The 24,915-nt window shown below is 39.0% G+C and overlaps 2 protein-coding genes across 4 annotated transcripts in view; one reads left to right on the top strand and one right to left on the bottom strand.

Moving 5' to 3' along the window:
• The window catches only part of LOC135195553 (E3 ubiquitin-protein ligase RNF181-like), a 60,052-nt gene that overhangs the window by 18,177 nt on the left and 16,960 nt on the right, over window positions 1-24,915 (bottom strand). For 2 of the 3 annotated variants that reach the window (XM_064221820.1, XM_064221821.1), the window contains exon 3: window positions 3,707-3,760. The gene's annotated coding sequence lies outside the window, so the exon portion shown is untranslated. Of the gene's footprint in view, window positions 1-3,706; window positions 3,817-24,915 lie in introns of those variants that run through there. The other variant, XM_064221823.1, reaches the window with a different exon arrangement.
• The window catches only part of LOC135195548 (membrane metallo-endopeptidase-like 1), a 38,485-nt gene that overhangs the window by 6,119 nt on the left and 7,451 nt on the right, over window positions 1-24,915 (top strand). The window contains exons 2-18 of the mRNA XM_064221805.1: window positions 1,317-1,662; window positions 2,942-3,617; window positions 3,733-3,824; window positions 10,856-10,946; window positions 11,449-11,692; window positions 11,913-12,126; window positions 12,917-13,072; window positions 13,739-13,843; window positions 15,121-15,251; window positions 16,637-16,829; window positions 17,235-17,402; window positions 17,906-18,015; window positions 18,540-18,604; window positions 18,730-18,849; window positions 19,039-19,175; window positions 19,485-19,563; window positions 20,770-20,814. Of these exons, the coding sequence (XP_064077875.1) occupies window positions 1,534-1,662; window positions 2,942-3,617; window positions 3,733-3,824; window positions 10,856-10,946; window positions 11,449-11,692; window positions 11,913-12,126; window positions 12,917-13,072; window positions 13,739-13,843; window positions 15,121-15,251; window positions 16,637-16,829; window positions 17,235-17,402; window positions 17,906-18,015; window positions 18,540-18,604; window positions 18,730-18,849; window positions 19,039-19,175; window positions 19,485-19,563; window positions 20,770-20,814 (2,755 nt within the window). The 5' untranslated portion in view covers window positions 1,317-1,533. The remainder of the gene's footprint in view (window positions 1-1,316; window positions 1,663-2,941; window positions 3,618-3,732; window positions 3,825-10,855; window positions 10,947-11,448; window positions 11,693-11,912; window positions 12,127-12,916; window positions 13,073-13,738; window positions 13,844-15,120; window positions 15,252-16,636; window positions 16,830-17,234; window positions 17,403-17,905; window positions 18,016-18,539; window positions 18,605-18,729; window positions 18,850-19,038; window positions 19,176-19,484; window positions 19,564-20,769; window positions 20,815-24,915) is intronic.

The raw sequence follows: 24,915 nt of genomic DNA, 5'->3' as shown, positions 1-24,915 counted from the left end.
ATCATCATCTGAACTTTTGCAGTTATCATTAGTATTATCATAATCTCTCTTCCAACACATCTACTTACACACACACACTGAATAAAAAAAAATAACCCTGTGCATAAAAAAAACCTCCACAGCATCAACCACTTCATTACTTCACCAGAAATTAATCAGAATCATATTTCCTTCATCCTAAACACACTGCGCCACTTACCACTAATCATCCCCCATTCTCTCCATGCAACCAAACGCCCTCATAACACTTACGTCCGCAGTCACTTATATAGCTACCGAAATAATTCTTGATAACTTCCACATACAATTCCTTCCTTCTTTCACAATTTTGCTTTCCTTGACTCTCAATCTAACAAACCTTTTGCAGTCCTAATGCCACATTCTCCTCCTCATCTGGTCTGCTGTTCACTTCTTTGATCCTACCATCATCAACCACTTCTGTTCTTCCATCCTCCTCAAATCTCCTCTCATCTCCAACTTTCCTTCTCATACCTCTAATCCAAACAGGGCTGGGTCTTCCAACTCTCCTGGTGGCCACAAGGGCCAAACTGAAACCATTCAAGCCATCCAACTACATCCCCCTTTCATCACTTCATGTACATATGAAACTTCAGTAATTTCCCTTAAGGAACTGGTTCTCTTTTACTGGCATCTAGCTCCTAATGTTCTTCATAACTCTCTGTTCTCAAATTGACAAAATGGATAGTTTCAATGAGCCTTACATATTATAAGGAAATACCATAATGACATAAGACCTTAGTCTGTGGATAATGTCAAATGCCTTCTCTTAACCTACTAAAGCCATCAGAAGGGAATGTTTATATTCCATACATTGCTATACAGTTTGTCGTGCAAATATCTGAGCTGTGCAACACCTGCCTTATCTAAAACCAACTTGTTCATCTTTAGACCTTTACATTAATTGCTTTCTCCAGCCTACTGAACATTTCCATCAAAACCAACAGAGGTGCAGTGCTTATATAGTTACATGTTTAGTCAGGTCATCTTTCTCTGGTATCTTTGCTATGACTTCCAGTTCCCTATCAGCAGGTGGTTTTGTTTCCTGATTCTGCTGTAAAAGTTTATGCATCAATGCAATGACTTATCTATTTTGGTTGGGCCACAAAATATGACTCAGCTGTTTTCTTGAATAGGATATATAAATTAATTCACTTTAACTGAAATGGTAATAATGCTTATACTAATATTGTTACCACCATTATCATTTTTATTTCCACAACCATAATCGTGACTCAATTTCATTTTTAATGTCCCCTAAACGATCATAATTGTATCTCCTTTCCTTTTCGTTTCAGGGCAAAATTCACGCTCCTTGATTTACTGCAGCAAATGGTGTAGAACGACCCAATCAGGGCAAAAGGACACGAAGGGTATCTGAGTTCGAAAGGTCAAATTGGAGAGATAGGGAGAGTGGGAAGGGACACTCAGAGAGTGAGTGGAGAGGGCCACCCAGAGGAAGGGACATCTTATGCCTAAGGGGAACACAGAAGAAAAGCAGGAGGGAAACCAACCATGGCGGGGGCGAACAAAAGGACCACCTGTGCCTTGGCAACGGTGGCCATCATCTTCATCATAGTGATCATCATCTTGTGCCTGGTGCCCGACCCTTGTCGCAGACACGACCCGCGCCCAGAATGTAAGGTGAGAGACAGTCAATTCCTTGTGCGTTTCCAAACAAACATGAAGTTTGCTAATACGTTTATTCTTTTACAGACATGAGTACCTTCTTCACTTTCTTGAAAGGGGAAGAATTCTCACCAGGCATGGGAGAGAGAGAGAGAACGGAAGAGGTAAAATAGAAGTACATATGCAAGGCAAGTCAAAGAGAAAAAAGTTGTAAAAATATCGAGAGTCCAAGAGTCAAATAGAAAAAACGAGAAAGGATTTTTGGTGGGGATTTTACATAAGCTGTAATCTGATGAAGCAGTACTTAAGCATCCTGTCCTCAATCCTTCTTTTTTCACTGTGTGTGTGTGTAGGTGTATGTTAGTACGTACGCGCACTCACGTTCGCCTATGAGATAACTTCAAAGCTAGCGCGCTCACATCCTGTCAGGTGTCGCCATGTTTTATCTCAAATTCGGTTATCAAAATGTCAGCTCTGTCCATCCTATGAGATAGGCATAACATTAAAGCAATATGACGATGATGGCTAAATAATGCATCAATGGAAAACTGTTCGACTTGATTCAAGACAAAGACACGGAAATTCATGACAACAATGGAACTCTGTTTTCAATATTGTAAATTGAGCTTGAAGCCAGTATTTGAGTTAAGAATTAGAATTCTTGAAGACTTCACAATGAGAAAAACCATGACTGATATATGTGTCCCTCAAGGAATGCTTGCATGACATCACTTGGGATGCATTTCATCTTTCCTTTGGGGCTTAGTACAACCAAGGACTCAATATGTATGATAGCATTATCTGCACTATAAGATTTAGTTATTGACAGACTTCCACCCACAGTACAGTACTAAATCTATAATTGACCATCTTTCAAATTCAGCTATCATAATGGAGATGGTTGACACTGCTTCTATGTGGAGAATCTGAATTCTACAAGCATATGTACAGCAGAGTTGATAACAACTAATATCTCTCTTGCTAGATGAATGGTCAAGGTCTACTTCAAGGTTTGAATAATGGCAGGCTAGATGCACTTCTCAATTATAATTACTCTTGGGTGTAAGTTATTCCTAAGGTAAAATGAATTCAGTATTAAATTGTACTTCTGGCTTATTATTTGTGAATATAAAAATATCAAACATGAATGTGACAAAGTCTTGACATTACCTTTTTTTTTACTCTGCTCACAGGCTTTGATTTTTACAGTTTAATCTAGAAGCACAACAAGTACTTAGAAAATATTGTACATAAATCTGTGATACATCTGAAATAATAAAATAATATTTTGCAGGAACCAAAACATTCGCCCTTTGGAGGTAACGTCACACGTCAGCAAACAACTGCCACAGTCACTCCTTCAACAACAGCGACAACCACATCATTGTCAAGGAAGGAAACAGAATCCTCTTCAACGTCCCAACATCCACCATCATCGACCTCAACATCTTCAGTGGAAACAACAATTACATCCTCAACAACTTCAACTACATCAACTTGGTCAACTGAGGAATCACTACTCGACACAAATACTACTACTGAATACTCTACTTACACTACAGAATCGAGTCTCTTTACCGATGATGACAGCAGTACAACATCAGTGTCTGACATAACTGACACTACAAATGTATTTGAAACTTTTGAAAATGAAACTACCACAACAGATTCAACCAACAGGACGACTGAGTTTGAGAGAGAAAGTACAACTGATGAGGATTATTGGGATTACTACAATGACAATACAACTGATATTATATCAACCACTCTTGATGTAAATGAGACAGAAAATGCAACAGAGATCTCTACTACAGTATCTGTTGAGGCCACAAATGTGACAGAAATTTCTACAACAGAAACTCTTGAGACAGAAGATACAACAGAAATGTCTACTACAGTAACTACTGAGACAACAACAGAATCTACAACTGAAGTCCAATCTTATCTTGAAGTTACTCGTACAACAGTAGGTAAGTTTTATGCCATGCATGGCTCTTAGTATTTTGACCATACATTCTTAAAGGTACATTTTAACCACGTAACATTTTTGTATACTCACAATCTGTACTATTTTCCTTTTCTCAGAATCTGCAGGAGTCTGCGACACACCTGTCTGTAAAGAAGTGGCAAGGAGGATGTTAGACATCATGGATCCAAGAGATATTGACCCCTGTGATGTAAGTCATGAACATTACGCAATTTCTAACATTTAAGGTAAAGCCCATATACAATGTTATAGTAATATTCTAAGAAAAAAAATTTACCACAAAAATCCATGAAGGTATTCAATTTTACATGTCAATTTAAATAGCAGAGGTACAGTAGACTATTTTGAGGGACCAACTGGTTCCCCCACATAAGACTGTGAGCTGGAAAAATGTAAAAGGTGGGAAAGGGAAAAAAAACAAAGCAAATGGTAACGAAGCAAACAAACACGCATAAAATAAAAATATGTATATGATCCTGCATAGAATGCCTCTTGCATACAGCGGGAAACAAAGGACACAAAATTATGCATACAGTTGTAAAGTCATGAGACAAGAGAATGTAAGAGACAAGAGAATGTAAGTATGTAAAGAAAACATACAAAACACCCTAAACAAAAGCAAAACAGTACAATAAATAAAGAGCCTAATGCGACAAACAAACATAAAATTATCTCTGCTTAAGAAAAGTACATGTAGTAAGGCAAAAAATCTAACAAGAATAACATTACAGTATTACAGATACAAAATAAACAGAAAGCAAGTAAAGACAGAACCATAAACATCTCTTATACGTACTCCTAGCTTACTTCGTTCTAAATAATACAAACTTAAATTAGTGTAAGAACTAACCAGCCACTACCAACCTGTTAGTAAACTAACACAAAGTACTCTACCAAGAAACCAAATGCTGTACGTAGACAACTATCAAGTAAGTACTAGTCAAACAAAAGAAACATAGAGGATAATTATGGAATCTAGCAATAATTACAACAATTTTCATTACTACCTTCAAAATGGCTGCTAATACTCATACAAGCTAAGATGCACAAACCTAAGAAGCATATTGAGCAATTATTATTATTATTGTTGTTATTGTTATTTTTTTATTTTTTTTGCTCTATCACAGTCCTCCAATTCGACTGGGTGGTATTTATAGTGTGGGGTTCCGGGTTGCATCCTGCCTCCTTAGGAGTCCATCACTTTTCTTACTATGTGCGCAGTTTCTAGGATCACACTCTTCTGCATGAGTCCTGGAGCTATTTCAGCCACTAGTTTTTCTAGATTCCTTTTCAGGGATCTTGGGATTGTGCCTAGTGCTCCTATGATTATGGGTACAATTTCCACTGGCATATCCCATATCCTTCTTATTTCTATTTTCAGATCTTGATACTTATCCATTTTATCCCTCTCTTTCTCTTCAACTCCGGTGTCCCATGGTATTGCGACATCAATCAGTGATACATTTTTCTTGATTTTGTTAATCAACGTCACGTCTGGTCTATTTGCACGTATCACCCTATCTGTTCTGATACCATAGTCCCAGAGGATCTTTGCCTGATCGTTTTCTATCACTCCCTCAGGTTGGTGCTCGTACCACTTATTACTGCTAGCTGATGTTTCTTGCAAAGACTCCAGTGGAGGGCTTTTGCCACTGAATCATGCCTCTTTTTGTACTGGTTCTATGCAAGTGCCGGGCATTCGCTTGCTATGTGGTTTATGGTTTCATTTTTCGTATTGCACTTCCTACATATGGGAGAGATGTTATTTCCGTCTATCGTTCTTTGAACATAACATATCTGGTTCTTAGGGCCTGATCTTGTGCCGCTGTTATCATTCCTTCAGTTTCCTTCTTTAGCTCTCCCCTCTGTAGCCATTGCCATGTGTCATCGCTGGCTAGTTCTTTAGTCTGTCTCATGTATTGTCCGTGCATTGGTTTGCTGTGCCAGTCCTCTGTTCTGTTTGTCTTTCTCCTGTCTCTGTATATTTGTGGGTCTTCGTCTACTTTTATTAGTCCTTCTCATGCACTCTTTAGCCACTCGTCTTCACTGGTTTTCAGATATTGGCCCAGTGCTCTGTTCTCGATGTTGACGCAGTCCTCTATACTTAGTAGTCCTCTCCCTCCTTCCTTTCGTGTTATGTATAGTCTGTCCGTATTTGCTCTTGGGTATAGTGCTTTGTGTATTGTCATATGTTTCCTGGTTTTCTGATCTATGCTACGTAGTTCTGCCTTCGTCCATTCCACTATTCCTGCAATGTATCTGTGTTTATGGCTTTTATCATATTTCTGGAGTTGAGTTTTGACTTGAGTATCGCCTTGAGTCTCTGCATATATTCTTCCCTGATCGTGTCCTTCATCTCTTGGTGTTTTATATCCCCTCCTTCCATTATTCCCAGGTATTTGTATCCAGTCTCATCTATGTGTTTGATGTTGCTCCCATCTGGTAGCTTTATCCCTTCAGTTCTCGTTACTTTTCCTTTTTGTATGTTGACTAAGGAGCATATTCCAAACTCCATCCTGATGTCCCCAGATACAATCCTTGCAGTCTGGATTAGGGTATCTATTTCCTTGATGCTCTTAACACACAGCTTGATGTCGTCCATGAACATCAGATGGTTGATTCTGTTGCCTCTTCTTGAGTTGGTACCCGGCATCCATCTTCTGTAGTACTTTTGTCATGGGAATCATGGCTACTACGAAGAGTAGTGGGAACAGTGAGTCGCCCTGGAAGATCCCTCTCCTGATATTAACCTCTGCTAGTCTTATTCCAGAGCATGTAAGTATTGTATTTCAGTTGCACATTTTACTTTTGAGGAAGCTGATGGTGTTTTCCTCTGCCCCATATATTTTCAGGCATTCTATTAGCCATGCGTGTGGTATCATGTCGAAGGCTTTCTTAATCTATCCATGCCATGCTTAGGTTGGTTTTCCTTCTCCTACTGTTCTTCATTGCCCCTACTCTTCCTTCTGCAGCCTTTCTGTTGGTGGGGGATGGTGTTTGTCTCCTCTAGGTAGTTGTATAGCCTTTCACTGATGATACCTGTTAGTAACTTCCACATTATTGGTAGGCAGGTGATAGGCCTGTAGTTACTGGCTATATTTCCCTTACTCATGTCTTTTTGTACTAGGGATGTTCTTCCTGTGGTCATCCATTTGGGTGCATGGTGATTTGAGATACAATGCTGAAGTTGTTCTGCTATTCGTGGGTGTAGGGCCTTGAAGTTCTTGAGCCAGTATCCATGGACTTCATCGGGACCTGGGGCTTTCCAGTTTGGCATTTTCTTTAGTTGGTGTCTGACTGTGTCTGTCGTGATCTCTGTGAATCTTTGTTTTATTCTCCCTGTTTCTTCTTCCTTGACTTCCTTGAGCCATGTTGCATGTTTGTTGTGTGATACCGGATTGCTCCATATGTTTTCCCAGAGTCTCTTACTTGGTTCGGCTTCAGGAATTTCTTGGTGGTTGTCTTCCCTCACTTAGTTGGCTGTATAGTCTTTTCTGGTTGGTTCCGAATAGTTTGTTCTGTTGGTATCCTTTATTCCTGTTCATGTACCGTTGGATCTTATGTGCTTTGGCCTTAAGCCTCTGTTTTACATCTTCTATTGTGTTGTTTAGTCCCCTCTCTTGTACTTTGTATTTCTCGTTGAGTTCCTCCCTTGTTTTCTTGCTTCTTAGCCTTTTTTCTGCAATCTCTTTCAGTTTACTCAAGTCAGATCTCATCACCATGATTTGCTTTTCCAGGTGCCTTTTCCAAGGAGGTTGCTGTTTTGGTTTCTGTTGGGTTGGTTGTGCTGGTGGTGTTGGTGTTCGTATCCCCATCAGTTCTGCTACTAATCTTGCTCCTGCATATGCCAAGTTATTTGTTTCTGTGATACTGGTGGTGTGTATTATGCCCATTATTTCATTGACCTCACTTGTTTTCTCCCTTAATTTCTTTGCGTTGTAGGCTTTCATGGAGGGGATCTTTGTTCTCTCTGTATCTGGCTCCATCCATTGTCTAATCTTTTCTACCCATTCCGTCCTCTCTGTTACTTCGTCGGTGTTTCTTCGTGTCGTTGTTTGATACCTCATCATCCCTGTCGTCTTCTGTGGCATCGTCTCTCAGTTCGTCTTCGTGTAATTCGTTGTCGTGTGACATTTCCCTTTCCAGTTCTTCTCTTTCTGTTGGGGAGAGCCAGTTCTTTTTCTTTATGTTCCTTACTTGGTCTGCCAGCCTCTGCTCTGTTTGGGGGGTGTTATTCCTCTCATTCCAGATGTTGACCAACCTTCTTCTATATCCTCTCTCCGTCGGGTTGTTTCTGATGTAGCATCTCCATATTTCCTTATTTTCTTCTCTTGTCCATTTCTTCCTTTGGTTTGCTTCTGTAGCTCCAATCTCAGGCTGTTGGTTACTGGATGACAAGCTCCAAGTACCTGACCGTCTTCCCCTTCAATTGGGTTTGAATACCTGGCTGCCGGACGAAGCTCCTCTGTTGCCAGAGGTTCCATTTACGTCGTTGTCATTTATTCCTTCATTTCTTAACATCATTGCTTAGTTTTGCTATTTAACCCACAGCTGAACCCTACCCCATCAGGGATAGGTACTCATTTACAGCTGAGTAGACTGAGGAAATTATGGTAAAGATCCTTTCCCAAGGAATCAACACCGAGGAGAGCGGTTACCCATCCAACAACTGACCAGCCCCAATGTTGCTTAACCAGTCCATTGACGACCTAACCCACTCTGCCACGGCGCCACATTATTATTATTATTATGATTATGATTTTTTTTTGCTCTATCACAGTCCTCCAATTCGACTGGGTGGTATTTATAGTGTGGGGTTCCGGGTAGCATCCTGCCTCCTTAGGAGTCCATCACTCTTCTTACTATGTGTGCTGTTTCTAGGATCACACTCTTCTGCATGAGTCCTGGAGCTACTTCAGCCTCTAGTTTTTCTAGATTCCTTTTCAGGGATCTTGGGATCGTGCCTAGTGCTCCTATAATTATGGGTACGATTTCCACTGGCATATCCCATATCCTTCTTATTTCTATTTTCAGATCTTGATACTTATCCAATTTTTCCCTCTCTTTCTCTTCAACTCTGGTGTCCCATGGTATTGCGACATCAATGAGTGATACTTTCTTCTTGACCTTGTCAATCAACGTCACGTCTGGTCTGTTTGCACATATCACCCTATCCGTTCTGATACCATAGTCCCAGAGGATCTTTGCCTGATCGTTTTCTATCACTCCTTCAGGTTGGTGCTCGTACCACTTATTACTGCAAGGTAGCTGATGTTTCTTGCACAGGCTCCAGTGGAGGGCTTTTGCTACTGAATCATGCCTCTTTTTGTACTGGTTCTGTGCAAGTGCCGGGCATTCACTTGCTATGTGGTTTATGGTTTCACTTTTCGTATTGCACTTCCTACATATGGGAGAGATGTTATTTCCGTCTATCGTACTTTGAACATATCTGGTTCTTAGGGCCTGATCTTGTGCCGCTGTTATCATTCCTTCAGTTTCCTTCTTTAGCTCTCCCCTCTGTAGCCATTGCCAATTGTCATCGCTGGCTAGTTCTTTAGTCTGTCTCATGTATTGTCCGTGCATTGGTTTGTTGTGCCAGTCTTCTGTTCTTTCTGTCTTTCTCCTGTCTCTGTATATTTCTGGGTTTTCGTCTACTTTTATTAGTCCTTCTTCCCATGCACTCTTTAGCCACTCGTCTTCACTGGTTTTCAGATATTGCCCCAGTGCTCTGTTTTCAATGTTGACGCAGTCCTCTATATTTAGTAGTCCTCTCCCTCCTTCCTTTCGTGTTATGTATAGTCTGTCCGTATTTGCTCTTGGGTGTAGTGCTTTGTGTATTGTCATATGTTTCCTGGTTTTCTGATCTATGCTGCGGAGTTCTGCCTTCGTCCATTCCACTATTCCTGTGCTGTATCTGATTACTGGCACTGCCCATGTGTTTATGGCTTTTATCATTTTATTTTATTATTATTATTCATTATTATTATTATTATTATTATTAATATTATTATTCTGTTAAAAAGAACAGCAGAATTTTAAGCGAGTTGATTTTAAATACTATTATTTTTTCTATTTTTCTTACCTTCCTCTTCTCCGGCTCAGCGATGTTTCTGAGTACTAACTGGCCAATATTCATATTGGGAACTTTTTAAAATTATAAAAATGCTGAAGGTGATCTTTTATTCTATTTGAATATAATAACAAATCACCTTCAGCACTTTTATAGTTTTTATAAATTCCCAAAACGTAGTATGAATATTGTCCAGTTACTCAGAAATATCGCTGAGCCAGAGAAGCGGATTGTAAAAGAAATAGAAAAACAATATATAAAATCCACTCGCGTAATTCTGCCATTCTCTTTAACAGAATATTCCTAAAAGAGGGTCTTTTACCAAAATATCATTATTATTATCATAATTACACAAGCAAAAATTAGGACAGTTAAGAGAAAGAAAGCTGAATGAAGCTGAAATGATTAAATGAAGGCAATCCTTATGAAATAACCAACAAATCCACATGTTTGTGAGCCATGCTACTGCCTCTGCAATCTTCTTTCCTCTACTGAAGACTGAAGTGTCTGGAATTTCATCTGACACATAAATGGGGAATGTTATAAGTAATGGGTTTGTGATGAAGAAAAAAAAATATTCTGACGGCAAAATGTAATTCCTCAAATAACACCATTTCACAGTGATCCTCTTACTGTCCTGTCCATCAATACATGCACTTTCAATTACATAGGGAACCTAAGCTTCTAAACTCATACGTATATTATTGCCTTCAAGACATTCATGTTTTATTATAAAAGATCTTTACTAATAGTATGCCTACATCTTTTACTGCAGCATAATAGCATGAAATCCATATTTACTACTACTGAACAGTCCAGTTTGTTGTCTTTTAGTAATTCAGAATGTTCCAGAAGAGTATTGGAAGTCTATGCATTGTTCTTTACAAAAGATGTTCATATAACACACACACACACACAGACACACACACACACATATATCATGGCAATCATAAGATGGAAGACAATCAAATTAGTTGTCTTTAAAGAAAACCCTCTGTAATTGTTCAAGACGAGACACTGCCTAAGGAGTACATAAAATAAGTATAATAAGCATGTAAAAAAAAATGTCATACTGTAGTTTTTTATACTTTTTATCTTTTAATCTTTTAGTATCTCTCCTGTAATTCCCTCTTAATCTGTCTCTCATGAAGGACTTCTACCAATATGCTTGTGGAGGGATACTGGACGACCCATTCTTGAAACCAGAGAATCCGCAGGTTTTCGCTGATATCATCATGAAAGGCAAGTTACATAAAAAAGAAACTATTTAATTATTGCAAGTTTTCTGGTATACTTAAGGTGATTAAGTACTAAATGTACCAATCCATAGCACTATCACTGAACACATGGTAAATCTGCTTCCTTAAGAGGTCAATGCCTTTCCAGAAGACTTATCCATGAAGAATCAGATTAAACATATTTAGTGTTTTGATTGCAACATCTTAGTACTACAAACACTTTCAGAAAATGATTAGACCTAAAAAATTGTTAACATTATATAATTACATTCAACCTCCTATGTAAAGTCTTGCTAATTACTGTTTCATTAGAATTAATCTGCAAGTTTTGCCAACACAGTAGATAGCAGCTCAGGTTGCCCACAGATCTATGCAAGAGTATTCAGTTTATTCTTTTCACTAGTTTCATTTCTAATGATTCACGTACTCCCTTTACTTCCTATACTATGACCTCAACATTTACATGTTTTCAAGAGACTAATAGTCCCTTAATTTTTCCTCCGCAGAGGCACTGACCTATGGTGACAGGGAGGATGAAGAACTGAAGGACCTTTACGTCATGTATGACTCTTGTTTGAATTACAGTAGCGTCAACAATTCTCAACGTCTCATTCAAGTCAAGAAAGTCTTCGAGGAACTTGGATATCAGTTTAACCCAATGACTAATACCCTTTATAAAAGAGCAAACCCCGGCCAACCAGAAGAATTTGACCTCGGGAAAGCACTGGCTGAAATGATGAAGAGACACTTGTATGTACTGTGATCAAGCAGTGAAGTTTATCCTTTCTGTTTCCAGTGAAATCTGTATTTTTCTCATGTATGCTCAATGTTTGGTTTCAGTGCTTTCTAGTTCAAGAAAGGCTTTAATAACAAAATATGCTCCAAACCAAAAGATTACCTGGTAACAAAAAGTTTAAGTTATTTCAGTACACTACAACATTGACTCTAACCTGACTCTTTTTCTTTCCAGTGCACCATTCTTTGACATCATTATTGACGTTAGTAATCACAACAAGTCTGAGTTTAGTTTAAAGATGGTTCTGCCATCATTCACATCACCCTTCACGAATGACAGAGCCAAGTTTGTCTGCTTTGCTGCATATAAGAAGAAAGCAGAAGAGGCAAAACTGGAAGGGATTCCTTTTGACGTCAATTTACACTACGAAGATTACGCAAATTGCACGGTAAGATGAACAGTATATACGTAATTTTAAAGCATACCCAGGATACCTAGCAAGTGTTCCCCCTTTCATTTTGTACACTCTGTCAATCATATCTGTGATCTTGGCTGCATGATTACATCTACGTATGCTCTCATGTTTTAATATTTATGTTGATTTTCTTAGTGACAGCCCAACACCAAACACTGCAAATGTTTGCTAGTCTCATATTGACACATCCATCACAGTACCAATCTATCAGATATGTACCCAAGTAACTTGACCATTTCAAATTAGCGAATAGCAAACACAATTTCAGAAGCTTCTCTAAAACAATATTTACAAGAGCAATGTTGCATTTCAAGCTTCACAAATTAAATACAGTAGTACACATAGTATTAACATTCCACTTTCCCTGTGAACAATGAAATACGCTATTGACATGTTTCACAGCAATAATTCATTTACAGAAAGAATGAGTGGCAATTTGATTTTCAGCTAAATTTACAAATTACATCCAGTACTATACAGCATATACTTTCCTTTATAATTAGTAAAATGGCACAGACAATAATTGTAAAGGGTAAATTATTTTGGCATGCAAGCAGGAAGGTAGTAGAAATTATACCTTTACATAAAAAATTTAACAAAACAATCAATGATAAACATAAATAAAAATAAAGAATAATTGTATCAAGAGGGATTTTCTACATAAACTTTCCTTTCTTTATGCTACTGCATAAATTCTGGTGTTTTCTTGGTTACTACTCTGCCAGAAACTGTGGAGTTCTTATGATATCTCTTCCTTTTCCAGAAGCTGGGATTTGGTTTGCAAGTTAGAATGCAGCACATAGAAAGGAGTATTAAGGAGCTTAACCTTCTTGGCTTCATTGAAAATTCTACCATACGTGAACAAGTGAAGAGCGAAGCCAGGCAGGAGCTTGATATTATGCTGGGGAAGTTTGCAAAGGTGAGTATTTTGGCCCTTTATACCTGACTTACAAAACCACCCAGCAAAACGAGCTTAAATAAGTTACATGTTCTTTAACGAATGACATGGAATATTCACAAAAATATACTGTGGTCTCACAAATGAATGCAATAACCTCATTACTCACAGGGTTATGACTAAAACCTTCTTAACATGAATATTAAATAACGATGATAATAATCTCAGAAAAAAGAGGGTATCCCCATAAAGCAGCCATACTTACCCCAATAATTGATAAGTCAAACACAAAAGAAGTGATAGAAGTACGTAAAGTGTATAACAAGAATATGTTGGAGCAACATATCCCACTAGTGGTAAAGGTTTGCTTGAAAGAGCACTTAGGCTGTATGACCAGTAGCAGGAATTGGTTGAGGAGAGCAAGAAAAGTGAGTTTAAGGCTCATAAGGGTTGCTTGCTAACTTTGGTAGGTAGTACATTCAAAAGAGCTAAAAATCACAGCTAGCTTCAAAAGAGCTTCATGGAACTCACTCAAGACAAAGGCTACCAACCAGACCAAGTATCCAGTTAAGAAGACAAAAGCGTGTTCTGGAAGATGCCCCCTGGATTCAAACCCTTGACATTTATCTTTCTGTTAAAGTGACGATTGACCAGCCTTACCAAAATCTTTCCCCTGGTTTCTTTCAGGTGACTCCGTCTATACCTGAGATCAGGAAGACAGTCCTCAACAAAGAGTATGATGAATTCTCGCTGACCGAGATTGATGAAGGAAAGGCCTTTGGAGAGATGCCAGTTAGTATGAGTTTATTTACTGTATGATACCAAATCAAAATACGTACCCATCATTTTTCTAACAGTTAAGTTTATCCTGACTTAATGATGGTTGTAGTCACATCTTTTAATTAGTCCACTGTCACCATATTTTTGTCCTTAGAATAGGATACTGATGAATTTTATATCCCTGTTTTATCATTTTACATTTTTATATTTTATACTTACAAAAATTAGTCAAAACATGAAAGACATAAAAAAACAAGCTTTGAAAAAGTACCATATGTATGGAATCTTGAAGACACTACCATACCCATAACATTCCCCAGTAAACTAATGATTATGGCTCAATGTCAGCTGCCTTTCCCTTAAAACTTCCTAGTCATAGAAGAAATGATCATGCTATCACATGCAGTTTTATGCTATCTCCTGTAGATGCTGATACAAATGATATATAAAATGTTTTTATTGAAGTCTATACTTGCATATGTTCTGCAATAGTATAGTTTTATGAAGCATCATTGCTTTTATTCTTACTACTGTTATGATATGTTTGAACTTTAACTATCATCACTAGTTTCTCATATCTTTTCCAATTGTATATTAATGAATCTACGTACAATTATAATTATGTACATATATATGTGTGTGTGTGTGTATATATATATGGGCAGTCCCTGGTTATTGGCAGATTCGGTTAATGGCGATCCGGTTTTATGTTTTTTGTTTGTTTGCTTGTATGGTGTTTTTACGTTGCATGGAACCAGTGGCTTTATGTGACTTCCGAACCGCGTCGAGAGTGAACTTCTAACCCAGAAATACACATCTCTCACCCCTCAATGGAATGGCCGAGAAGCGAATTCGCGACCACCAAGGTGGGACACCAACACTGTATCGACCATGCCACTGAGGCACTTATCCAGTTTTATGGGGCTTGTCTAGCACCATAAAATCGGTAATTTATAATGCCATAAGGCACCGAGTCTGGTTACCTAATATAATTATGGTGCCATATGTTGTTTTTGATTAAGCTGACCTTGTGTCAGCAGGGACTCTTGCTCACCGAGCAGCCCGTAATGGGGCCATAACATACCTAACCGGGGTGCGATTAACCAGATATCAGAGCCATTAACTGGTTATCGGCCCCCTTAAATTACAGTTTCACTGAATGGCGGTTTTCATTTATCGGCACCCCACCAAGAACGCAAACCCCCACCCCACCCGCCTTCCCGACACCCAGGGACTGCCTGTATATGTTAAAATATCAAAACCTCCAAACATTTTCATCTTTTCTTCAGTTCAAAATGCAAAAGTTTATTGAAACTCTACTGGGATATAAAATAAGCAATCCAGAGCAATTCAAAATACAAGTCTACTTCACGGATGTATTCGCGAAGCTGTTTGGAATCATTTATGACATGTACGACGGGTAAGTATCAGCTGTGGGCTAAAATGAAGAGCCTATTGCTTTTGTTCTTTCACTGAATATTTACTTTTCCAATAAATGAAAAATTTGGCTGATGTTATACTTTTTCTATGTATGGTCCTTTTCTTGCAGGTGCAATGTTAAAGAAAAATAATAGTATATGTTAGGATTGTGATTTGTTATACTGTACCTATTAAAAACCTAAACCATTATTTTAAGAGTATAGAATTGCACTTATATATTTTTACTATATGCTAAATATTCAAATAGTACATAAACATAAAATCTGTAATAACTTTTTAAGAGGTTTGGCGTTATTTATATGAATCCCCTCCATTACTTTGTATCTTATGCACTTGGACTCCTCATTGGTTTAAGTTTTCATCTGTGCCCTTTTCCATCATTTTCTAGTCCTTGCCTGCATCCTTTTTTTCTGTAAATTTCTTGACTGTCCTACTTTCTTTATTTCTGTTATTTCCATACATGTTACATTTCTGACTAACTGTTCCCACTCCTTTTCTTTATAGGTCCACTCATGTCAGTTTTGAGATTTCACTAGACAACACATCTCGACGTAATGTCCTCATTTTAATATGTTCCTCCCACTGATCTAGCCACGAGTCCTAGCATTCCCTCCACGCTAAGTTTATAAATACACTTTGATGAGTTATGCCTGCAATATCATACATGGATGTTTGCATGAGTGCTAGTGTTGTATGTAAACAGTTTTACTGAATTAAATGCTTCCAAATATAGGAAAACTGTTTATATACAACACTAGCACTCATGCAAACATCCATGTATGATATTGCAGGCATAACTCATCAAAGTGTATTTATAAACTTAGCGTGGAGGGAATGCTAGGACTCGTGGCTAGATCAGTGGGAGGAACATATTAAAATGAGGACATTACGTCGAGATGTGTTGTCTAGTGAAATCTCAAAACTGACATGAGTGGACATTTAAAGAAAAGGATTGGAAAAAGGTAGTCAGAAATGTAACATGTATGGAAATAACAGAAATAAAGAAAGTAGGAGTCAAGATATTTACAGAAAAAAAAGGATTCAGGCAAAGACTAGAAAATTATGGAAAAGGTCACAGATGAAGACTTAGACCAATGAGGAGTGCAAGTGCATAGTGCATCAGATACAAAAATAATGGAGAGGTTCATATAAATAACATCAAACCTCTTAAAAAGCTGACATGGAAATGACAATGAAAGTGATTACAGATTTTATGTATAATGTATGAATATTTAGCATATAAAAAAATATGTAAGTGCAATTCTATTCTCGCAAAGTAATGGTATAGGTTTTTAATAGGTATAACAAAGTACAATCCACAAATACTATTATTTTTCAGTTAGTAACAAACTTTGATTATTCCAGTCAAGAACCACTCATGCAAAACATTGTGTTGTTACTGTGGATGGAACACTTATACGACGACTTGGTCAGTCCACTTGGTAAACCAGCTGGAAGTTCAGACTACTGTTTCAACGGAGTTACCAACCTTATGGATGACTATGTTTCAATCCTCTACCTCAAGAATCTGCCAGAAAGAAATATACTGGAGAATCAGGTATCAATAGTTTCCTAACAGCTGTAATTGACGAACAGTAGGTCCTTGACTTACGGCACGATATCCGTTCCTGCATCCACGCTATAAGTTGATTTCTGGCCTAAGTCGGTGTCTTGCCGTTATTGGACCTTAAATTAATATTTGGTGCTGTAACTTGATGTTACATCACATTACAGTAATGCTGTTAACTTGATGCTATGCTTGCAGTTAGCGCTTCAACATCACTTTAAAATGCAGTTGATGGCACTGAAAAAGCACTGTAAATCTGTGACACACTGTAGTACACTATTTCACTAATTATCTTCCATAATTCTTGAGTAAAGTAAGGTACAGATTTGACTTACAAAAATAAGATTACCAGTACATTCCATATGTCTTATCGTTCACTGATGAATACTATTGCAGATGAACCACATGATTAACCTCACATTGGAGATTATGGAAGCCCAGGTAGGAAGCTCAGCGCTGAGGTCCCGCCATGATTTCATGGAAAAGCTGGAAAAGATGACTGGAGAAATTGCTACCCTAGAGGAAGCCAAAACTGCACTTCAGAAGAATAAGAATGATGTCAAGGTGAGACTTTACAACTGGCAAATCTCAGCTTGGTCAAAATATTTCCAATATTTCAGTGAAACATTTTCTCCTTTGATAATGAAGGATATAATGTACTATACAGTATGAGATGATGTATAATACAGAATTATGAAGACTAAATAAGAGCAAAATCAAGGTACATTGTAAGAATTTCTACTGATCTGATATCCTTTCAACAAAAATAATAGCTAAAAATTCAACCAAATTGACAAATTACATCAGGACTATAATAAAACATCCAGTTTTAGTATTCTGGGCATCTTAATAAACTTAATGCAGTATATTACAGTATTCATTCATAACTCGCTCTAACAACTTTGCAAAAAGAAAAAAAAAACACAATTTTTCAATGGGCCCTTTTGTCTAACTGGAATTGAAATTGCATTTGTATGTTTTCAAAAATCAGAAAATGATTTAAGATTAAGGAAAGCCTTCATATAACATTTTAGAGATTAATTGGCAGAGATTTTTTTTCTTCGCAGATGGATTTAACTGAGAATGACTTCCTTGGGAACTATGTGAATCTCATGAAAAACTACAGGGAAAGACTCTACAACACCTTCAAAGAGGAAACAAGTGACAACAGAGCACTGTAAGTCTAAACAATACTTCTAGTGCATGCTACTATATACTTTGTAATGCATATACGTACTACAGTACGTATATCCATTAGAAAGTCTTAACAAAGGAACAAAACTGATGAACAAAATGCTAATTATACTCTGTTTTTTTCCATCTGTCCATCCGCCAGTTGTGTTAGCGCATGGTAACACTGTGTCCTGGGCTTTAAATAATATCTTATTTCGAATATTACTGGTGTTATTCGCATACAGTAAATTATTAAAACACTTTTCAGTTGCAAATGTACACACAGATATCCTTTTATTTACCTAAAACTTACACATAGTAAAACTATTTAAAGCCCGGGATGCAGTGTTACCATGTGAAACACCACAGGCGGATTGACACATGGAAAAAATAGAGTATGTATAGTGTTGGATTTATAAGAATACTTGCAATTGTTTTAAAACAATTTCAGAGATTTTTGTTATTTCAATTTGTGCTATGAAACAGCCTTGGAAGCAAAATACTAATAACATAATTAATTTTCAAAAGGTGGAGTTTCCTGCAGTTCCCATACAGAAACACAGGAGTTACATCTTATGGTCTCAATAAATTCTGTAAGTAAAGTTCTAGTACATACTGATAATATTATATTTACTATATTACTGATATCAAATAATAAAAAACATAAATGGAGAGAACTTCCATCTAATAATACTGAGTTTCTTTGGTGTTTAACTAGTAATTCCACATGGAGCTATGTCACCACCATACTTCTATGAGGGTGCCCCTGCCTACATCAATTATGCTGGAATAGGACACATGATCGCCCACGAGCTCTTGCATGGCTTTGACACCACAGGTAAGTTGTGAAGTGTCCACTTGGTACTAAAGAATTATCACTGATTGCTTCCCTTGAAGACAGATCTGATATGCTTCAATATGCATAAACACAATACTGCGAAATAGTACAGTACTCTAATCTCACCTAAGAAAAGTACTAAGTATATCATGTATGAATTAATGAATAACCATTCAACAATCATTGCAGGGATGAAATTCAATGGTGCACAGAAACTGGAGATGAAAAGAGACAAAAACCTGATTGAAACTAGTGAGTGTCTGGCAGAGAAGCTCTCATACATGTTCCACATGAATAGCTCAACTGGATTCCAGTACAATTTCAAAGTTAGTATAAATCTTTTAGTATGAACTATTAAAAAAAGTTGTTTTTACTAAATCGTGCAGTCTGTAATTCCTTGTCAGTTTCCTTTGCTATTTTTCTGTCTCTTTCATCTACTGACAAATACGTAACTGTAATTACAGCATATCTCACTATCCTGATCAAATTTTGTCCCTTAAGAATCCCCACTGGATTTAAACCTGACTAAATGTTCCTTAGGATGTGAGAAAGCATAAACTATTCTATAAAAATTGAGTTCAAAATTATTTGCCAACAGTAAATGTGTAATATATTTTTTTCTTGGTACACTAAAGCTTGATGCAAGCCTGAACCTCGACGAGCTACTAGCAGATTTAGCAGCAACAAACCTGGCATGGGATACATACATTAAAGGTAAGCAAAGCTATTGCTTAATTTTAAAACCAACAATAAATGAGCAAGTCCGTACACATATACAAAATTAAGACACTAAAGATATCGATTACATAAACTTTTATGCTGCAGTATATATTTTTCTATAAATATGAAACACAAAACATTGTACTTTGGCTGTTAAGATTATGAAATCTACTTCCAAGACAGAAAGGCGTAGGGTAAATACTCTCATAACTCTGGCCCTTTCCTTTTATTTTTGAAGAAATGTTTAACCCCATTTTACACTGATGGTGTATGTTTCTCATTCCTTTTAAGTTCTCTGTAACTACAGCAAGTTAGATGTTCTTCTATTCTTCCATTTCAATGGCTTCAAGATCGTTCTCCCAGCATTATTTCTGTGGAATCGATTCTGCGGTATTGGTTTTCCTTTGACTCCACAGTTGGGTGACTGTTCTCTTCCCTCTACTACTATGTACTATCAATTATTTTTACTATTTATCTTGTTTTGTTTCCAATAATTCATGTGACTTTCCTTCCCTTTAGAACCAGAGCTCTTGTTTCCTTCAGGGTAAATCATTCTTTATTTTTCTCTGTTTCATTGGGCCAAAGTTAGAGCACAGCCCTGGACTGCCTACCCTACTAATCCACCAACCTTTGAATAAAAAAAAATGTGAGCCAAAAAACCTGAGGCAACATGTCAGCATACGGTTCATATGGTCATGCAAGGGTCCTGGAGTAATACAAGGATACGGAACATAATTTTATGAAGTATACTTTATAACTAAGCAAACTGTAGGGAAACATGAAGCTCACCTTAGCAGATTCTTAATACAACATTCCTTTGTGCTAGAATGTTAGGCATTTTCCTTCAACTAAAAAAAAAAAAAAAAAAAAAAAAAAAAAAAAAAAAAAAAAAAAGCTTTAGTTTTTCTTATTTCTATTCTATGGCAACCTGGCTAAAGCCTGAATATAATTTATCAACATGTACATATTTAAGAAACATTTGGTATTAAATGAACATTTTAAATTATCGATTCACAATAACTAAAATTTACACTTTTGACATTGATACCATCATCATCCTGGGTTAAAAATGGCACAAACCATAGACTAACTACAAGATAGGATAAACAACTTAGTGTTTAAGAACTTTACAATATTCTAGAGTTATTGGGAATTACAAAATGATATTCAAATAACACTGATTTTGTTTCAACCTTTCAGGTCTAATGAACCAGCATACACAGTCCTTGTCATCAACAACAGTTTGTGAGTAAACTTAGAACATGATTTAATTTCCCTTAGTAAATAAATAAATTCAATATATATATGTATAACTGAATCACAAAAGTTAGGAACGTGATAAATCCATAAATAAAGTCATATGCCACGAAGGGAAATTAAACAATGGCGTATCCGCGAGATCTTTCGACGTTCAAACGTCCTTTACTTAAGCAGATGAACTGACATACATGAGAAAATGACGATACACGAAAGGTCGTAAAACTGACAGATAGGGATTATAAAGAGATTGGTACCTAGAATCCGACACACCTGGAAGATGAGTAATCCTCCCAAACAAGCAAAAACATAGTTACAATTAAAAGTTTAAGACAAACTGCTCAGACACAAGGGCAAGAAAATTAAAAGATTATTATAGGTGACAGCTATTCAGAACTTTGGTAAACAAAAAACATATTCACAATACATATTAAACGTACACATACAACGAAAATATCTCTAAGGCAACTAATTTTTATTTAAGTCTGTAATTATATCTTTGAGGTCATTCTTAAACATGTTACAAATACAAGGGTCTAAATGAAACAGGCCACGGCTAATATTGAAATTTATGACCTTTCATGTATAGTCATTTTCTCATGTATGTCAGTTCATCTGCTAAGTAAAGGACGTTTGAACGTCAAAAGATCTCGCGGATACTCCGTTGTTTATTTTCCCTTCATGGCATATAACTTCATTTATTTATATATATATATATATATATATATATATATATATATATATATATATATATATATATATATATATATATATATATATATATATATATATATATATATATATATATATATATATATATATATATATATATATATATATATATATATATATATATATATATATATATATATATATATATATATATATATATACATATACATACTATATATATATATATATATATATATATATATATATATATATATATATATATATATATATATATATATATATATATATATCTAATAAAAGGAGCCCATAAAAACACCAAAATATAGAGAGGAAAGTACTATATTTCAGAGACTGCTGTCTCTCTCTACAGGTATATGAATGAGAAAAGTTTACAGAAAAGGCGGTATTTATACCGAGAGATCTGTCCACAAGTAAGCCAATTTAGGTTATCAGCGGGGGTGACCTAAATTGGCTTACTTGTGGACGGATCTCTCGGTATAAATACCACCTTTTCTGTAAACTTTTCTCATTCATATACCTGAAGAGAGAGACAGCAGTGTGAGAGGTGGACAAAGAGGCAGGTAGAAGTGTACTGACTTTTTATTACAGTCAAGGTGAAATATAAATATACAAGCATGGCGGACGGAAAATGAAATGGTCACCGACCCGCGAGAGAGTAAAAGTGGGTCGGCGAGACCCGATTTGTGTTTCTTGAGAGACATAAAATACAAAATATAAAAGTACACAATATGTGGTTATACAAGCTTTATACACTGACGGAAAGCCCGCTGAATGCTCTCTCAGGGGAAGTAAGAACAACGCGAATGATGAATTATATACAGAGAAAATTATGAATAAGCGTTGTCCTTACAAATACTCCCCCCTAAGACAATAATTAGGTATGATTGTTGGCTGACTTCTTTGTACTTCGGGTAGTCACTCGCGGAAGCGAGCTGGACGGCGGAGGCGCCCTCGGGTGCGTGATATTAGTTGTTGTGGTAGATCCTCGGGTTTTCGGGGACGGGATGCCTCCCCTGAGGTGATCCTCGGGGGTTCGACCGTCTTTCGAGGGCTGGCCGCGGCCCTACGGCTAGGAGGTTTGGCGATCGAAGGAGTCGCTTTTTTCCGAGGAAGATTGAGGCGCCCTGTGGAATCCGCGTCTGCGAGGTCCTCGTCCATGATGAAGGCTGGTTTCAGGCGATCGATTGTGACCCAGTCCTCGCGACCGTTGATGGATAAGAGATATGCCTTGTCAGTGCGTCGTAGGACGCGGGAAGGGGACCGCGGTAGGGTCTCGTTAGAGGCGGGCGGCGGGCGTCGTCCCTGACGAAGACGTGCTTGCACGATGATAGGGCCTTCGGGAGGAAACGTTTGGTTCTGTCGGAGAAGGTTTTTACGCAGGGCGTGAACTTCCCGGCGGATTCCCGAAGCCTGGCGATGGAGACGTCAGCGTCGTCGGCATTGGTCGGGAAGAACTCGCCAGGGACTGTTAATGGCTCCCCGTATACCTTCTCCGCGGGTGATGCCTCGCCGTTTGCCCGCGGGGCAGTCCTGAGACCGAGGAGGACCCACGGTAGTTGGCTCTTCCAATTTTCGTCGGTGCAGCGCGCCATCAGGGAAGCCTTGATCGAACGGTGGACTCTCTCCATCATGCCGTTAGCTGCTGGGTTGTAGGCGGTGGTGGCATGTAGCGACGTTCCCATTAGGCGGGCCAGGGCAGTCCACAACTCCGACAGGAAAACTGGTCCGCGGTCTGTCGTGATTTCGTCTGGCACTCCGAATCGACTGATCCAGCTGGCGAGGAGTGCTTCGGCACATGCTTTCGTGGTCGCCTCCGACATCGGCGTTGCCTCGGGCCATCTGGTGGAGCGATCGATTACCGTCAGGAGGTACCTGGCGCCTTCCGACGGGGGCAGGGGGCCAACGACGTCTATGTGGATGTGGTCCGAATCTTCGTTTCGGCTGCGGAAATTTCCCCACGCCTGATTCCGTGTGCCGACTGATTTTGCTAGTTTGGCAAGGCACGCAGGTCCTGGCCCACTCGAGGGAGTCCTTCCGAATTCCATGCCAGACGAACTTCTCCGTCAGGAGGCGCACCGTCGTCCGGCCCGAGGGGTGCGAGAGTCCGTGTATGACGTCGAACACGGCTTTCCTTCGGGAGGCTGGATCAGCGGGCGCGGGCGCCCGCCTGCTGATGTCGCAGAGGAGTGTCATGCCTGCGGGTCCGAAAGGCACGTCTTCCCACTTGAGGGCGGTGATAGCAGTGCGGTACGCGGCAGTCTCCGGGTCGGCAGCCTGTTCCCTGGGCGAGGTCTTCGTAGTCGACCCCGAGACGCACGGCGTTGATTTCTATCCTCGATAGGGCGTCTGCCACGGGGTTCTTCTCGCCAGGCACGTACTGGATGGTGCAACCGAACTCTGCGATGGCTGCTAGGTGCCTCTGTTGTCTCGCTGACCAAGCGTCGCCCGCCTTGGTGAAGGCGTGTACCAAAGGGAGGTGGTCCGTCCTGATCGTAAAGGGGGAGCCCTCGAGGAGGTTAGCGGAAATGTCGCACTGCTTGGTACACTGCCAGGAGTTCGCGGTCGAACGTGCTGTACCTCGTCTCGGCGGCTGATAGTTTTTTGCTGTAGAAGGCGAGTGGCTGGGGCTCGCCCTGGACCACCTGCTCGAGGACAGCCCCGCAGGCGACGTTGCTGGCGTCGGTGGTGAGGCGTAAAGGTGCAGCAGGGTCTTGGTGGCATAATGTCGCCGCTCTGGCGAGGGCCCTCTTCGTCCTCGTTGAAAGCCTTCTCTTGTTCGGCCTCCCACGTTAGGGCCTTTGGTTTCCCCTTCAGGACCTGTGTTAGAGGAGACATGGTGCGGGCGGCGGCGGGGATGAATCGGCGGTAGTAATTGACCATTACCGATGAACTCCTGCAGGGACTTGACCGTGGTTGGTTGTTGGGAACTTCTGCACCACCGCCTACCTTCGAGGCCATGGGGCGCACGCCCGTCGCGGAGATCTCGTGTCCGAGGAAGTCCACCTTCTCGGCGCCGAAGGTGCATTTGTCGAAACGGACGACCAGCCCGTTTTCCTGCAGGCGCTTCAGGACCGCTCGGACGTGATGTAGGTGCTCCTCCAAGGACCTGGAAAAAATCAAGATATCGTCGACGTAGCAGACGCAGAAGGGCAGGTCCCCCAGGATGCTGTCCATCAGGCGCTGGAAGGTGGCCCCTGCATTCCTCAGGCCGAAGGTTGAGTAATGGAAAACGAAGGAGCCAAAAGGCGTGATGATGGCAGTCTTGGGGACATCCTCGGGGTGCACTGGAACCTGGAAATAGGATTTTAAGAGGTCCATTTTTGTGAAGACCTTCGCCCCATGAAGGGCCCCTGTCAAATCCTGCATGTTTGGCAA

The sequence above is a fragment of the Macrobrachium nipponense genome, chromosome 16 (genome assembly GCF_015104395.2).
Source record: "Macrobrachium nipponense isolate FS-2020 chromosome 16, ASM1510439v2, whole genome shotgun sequence".
NCBI classification, from domain to species: Eukaryota; Metazoa; Arthropoda; class Malacostraca; order Decapoda; family Palaemonidae; genus Macrobrachium; species Macrobrachium nipponense.
This window is presented reverse-complemented; position numbering and strand designations above follow the sequence as displayed.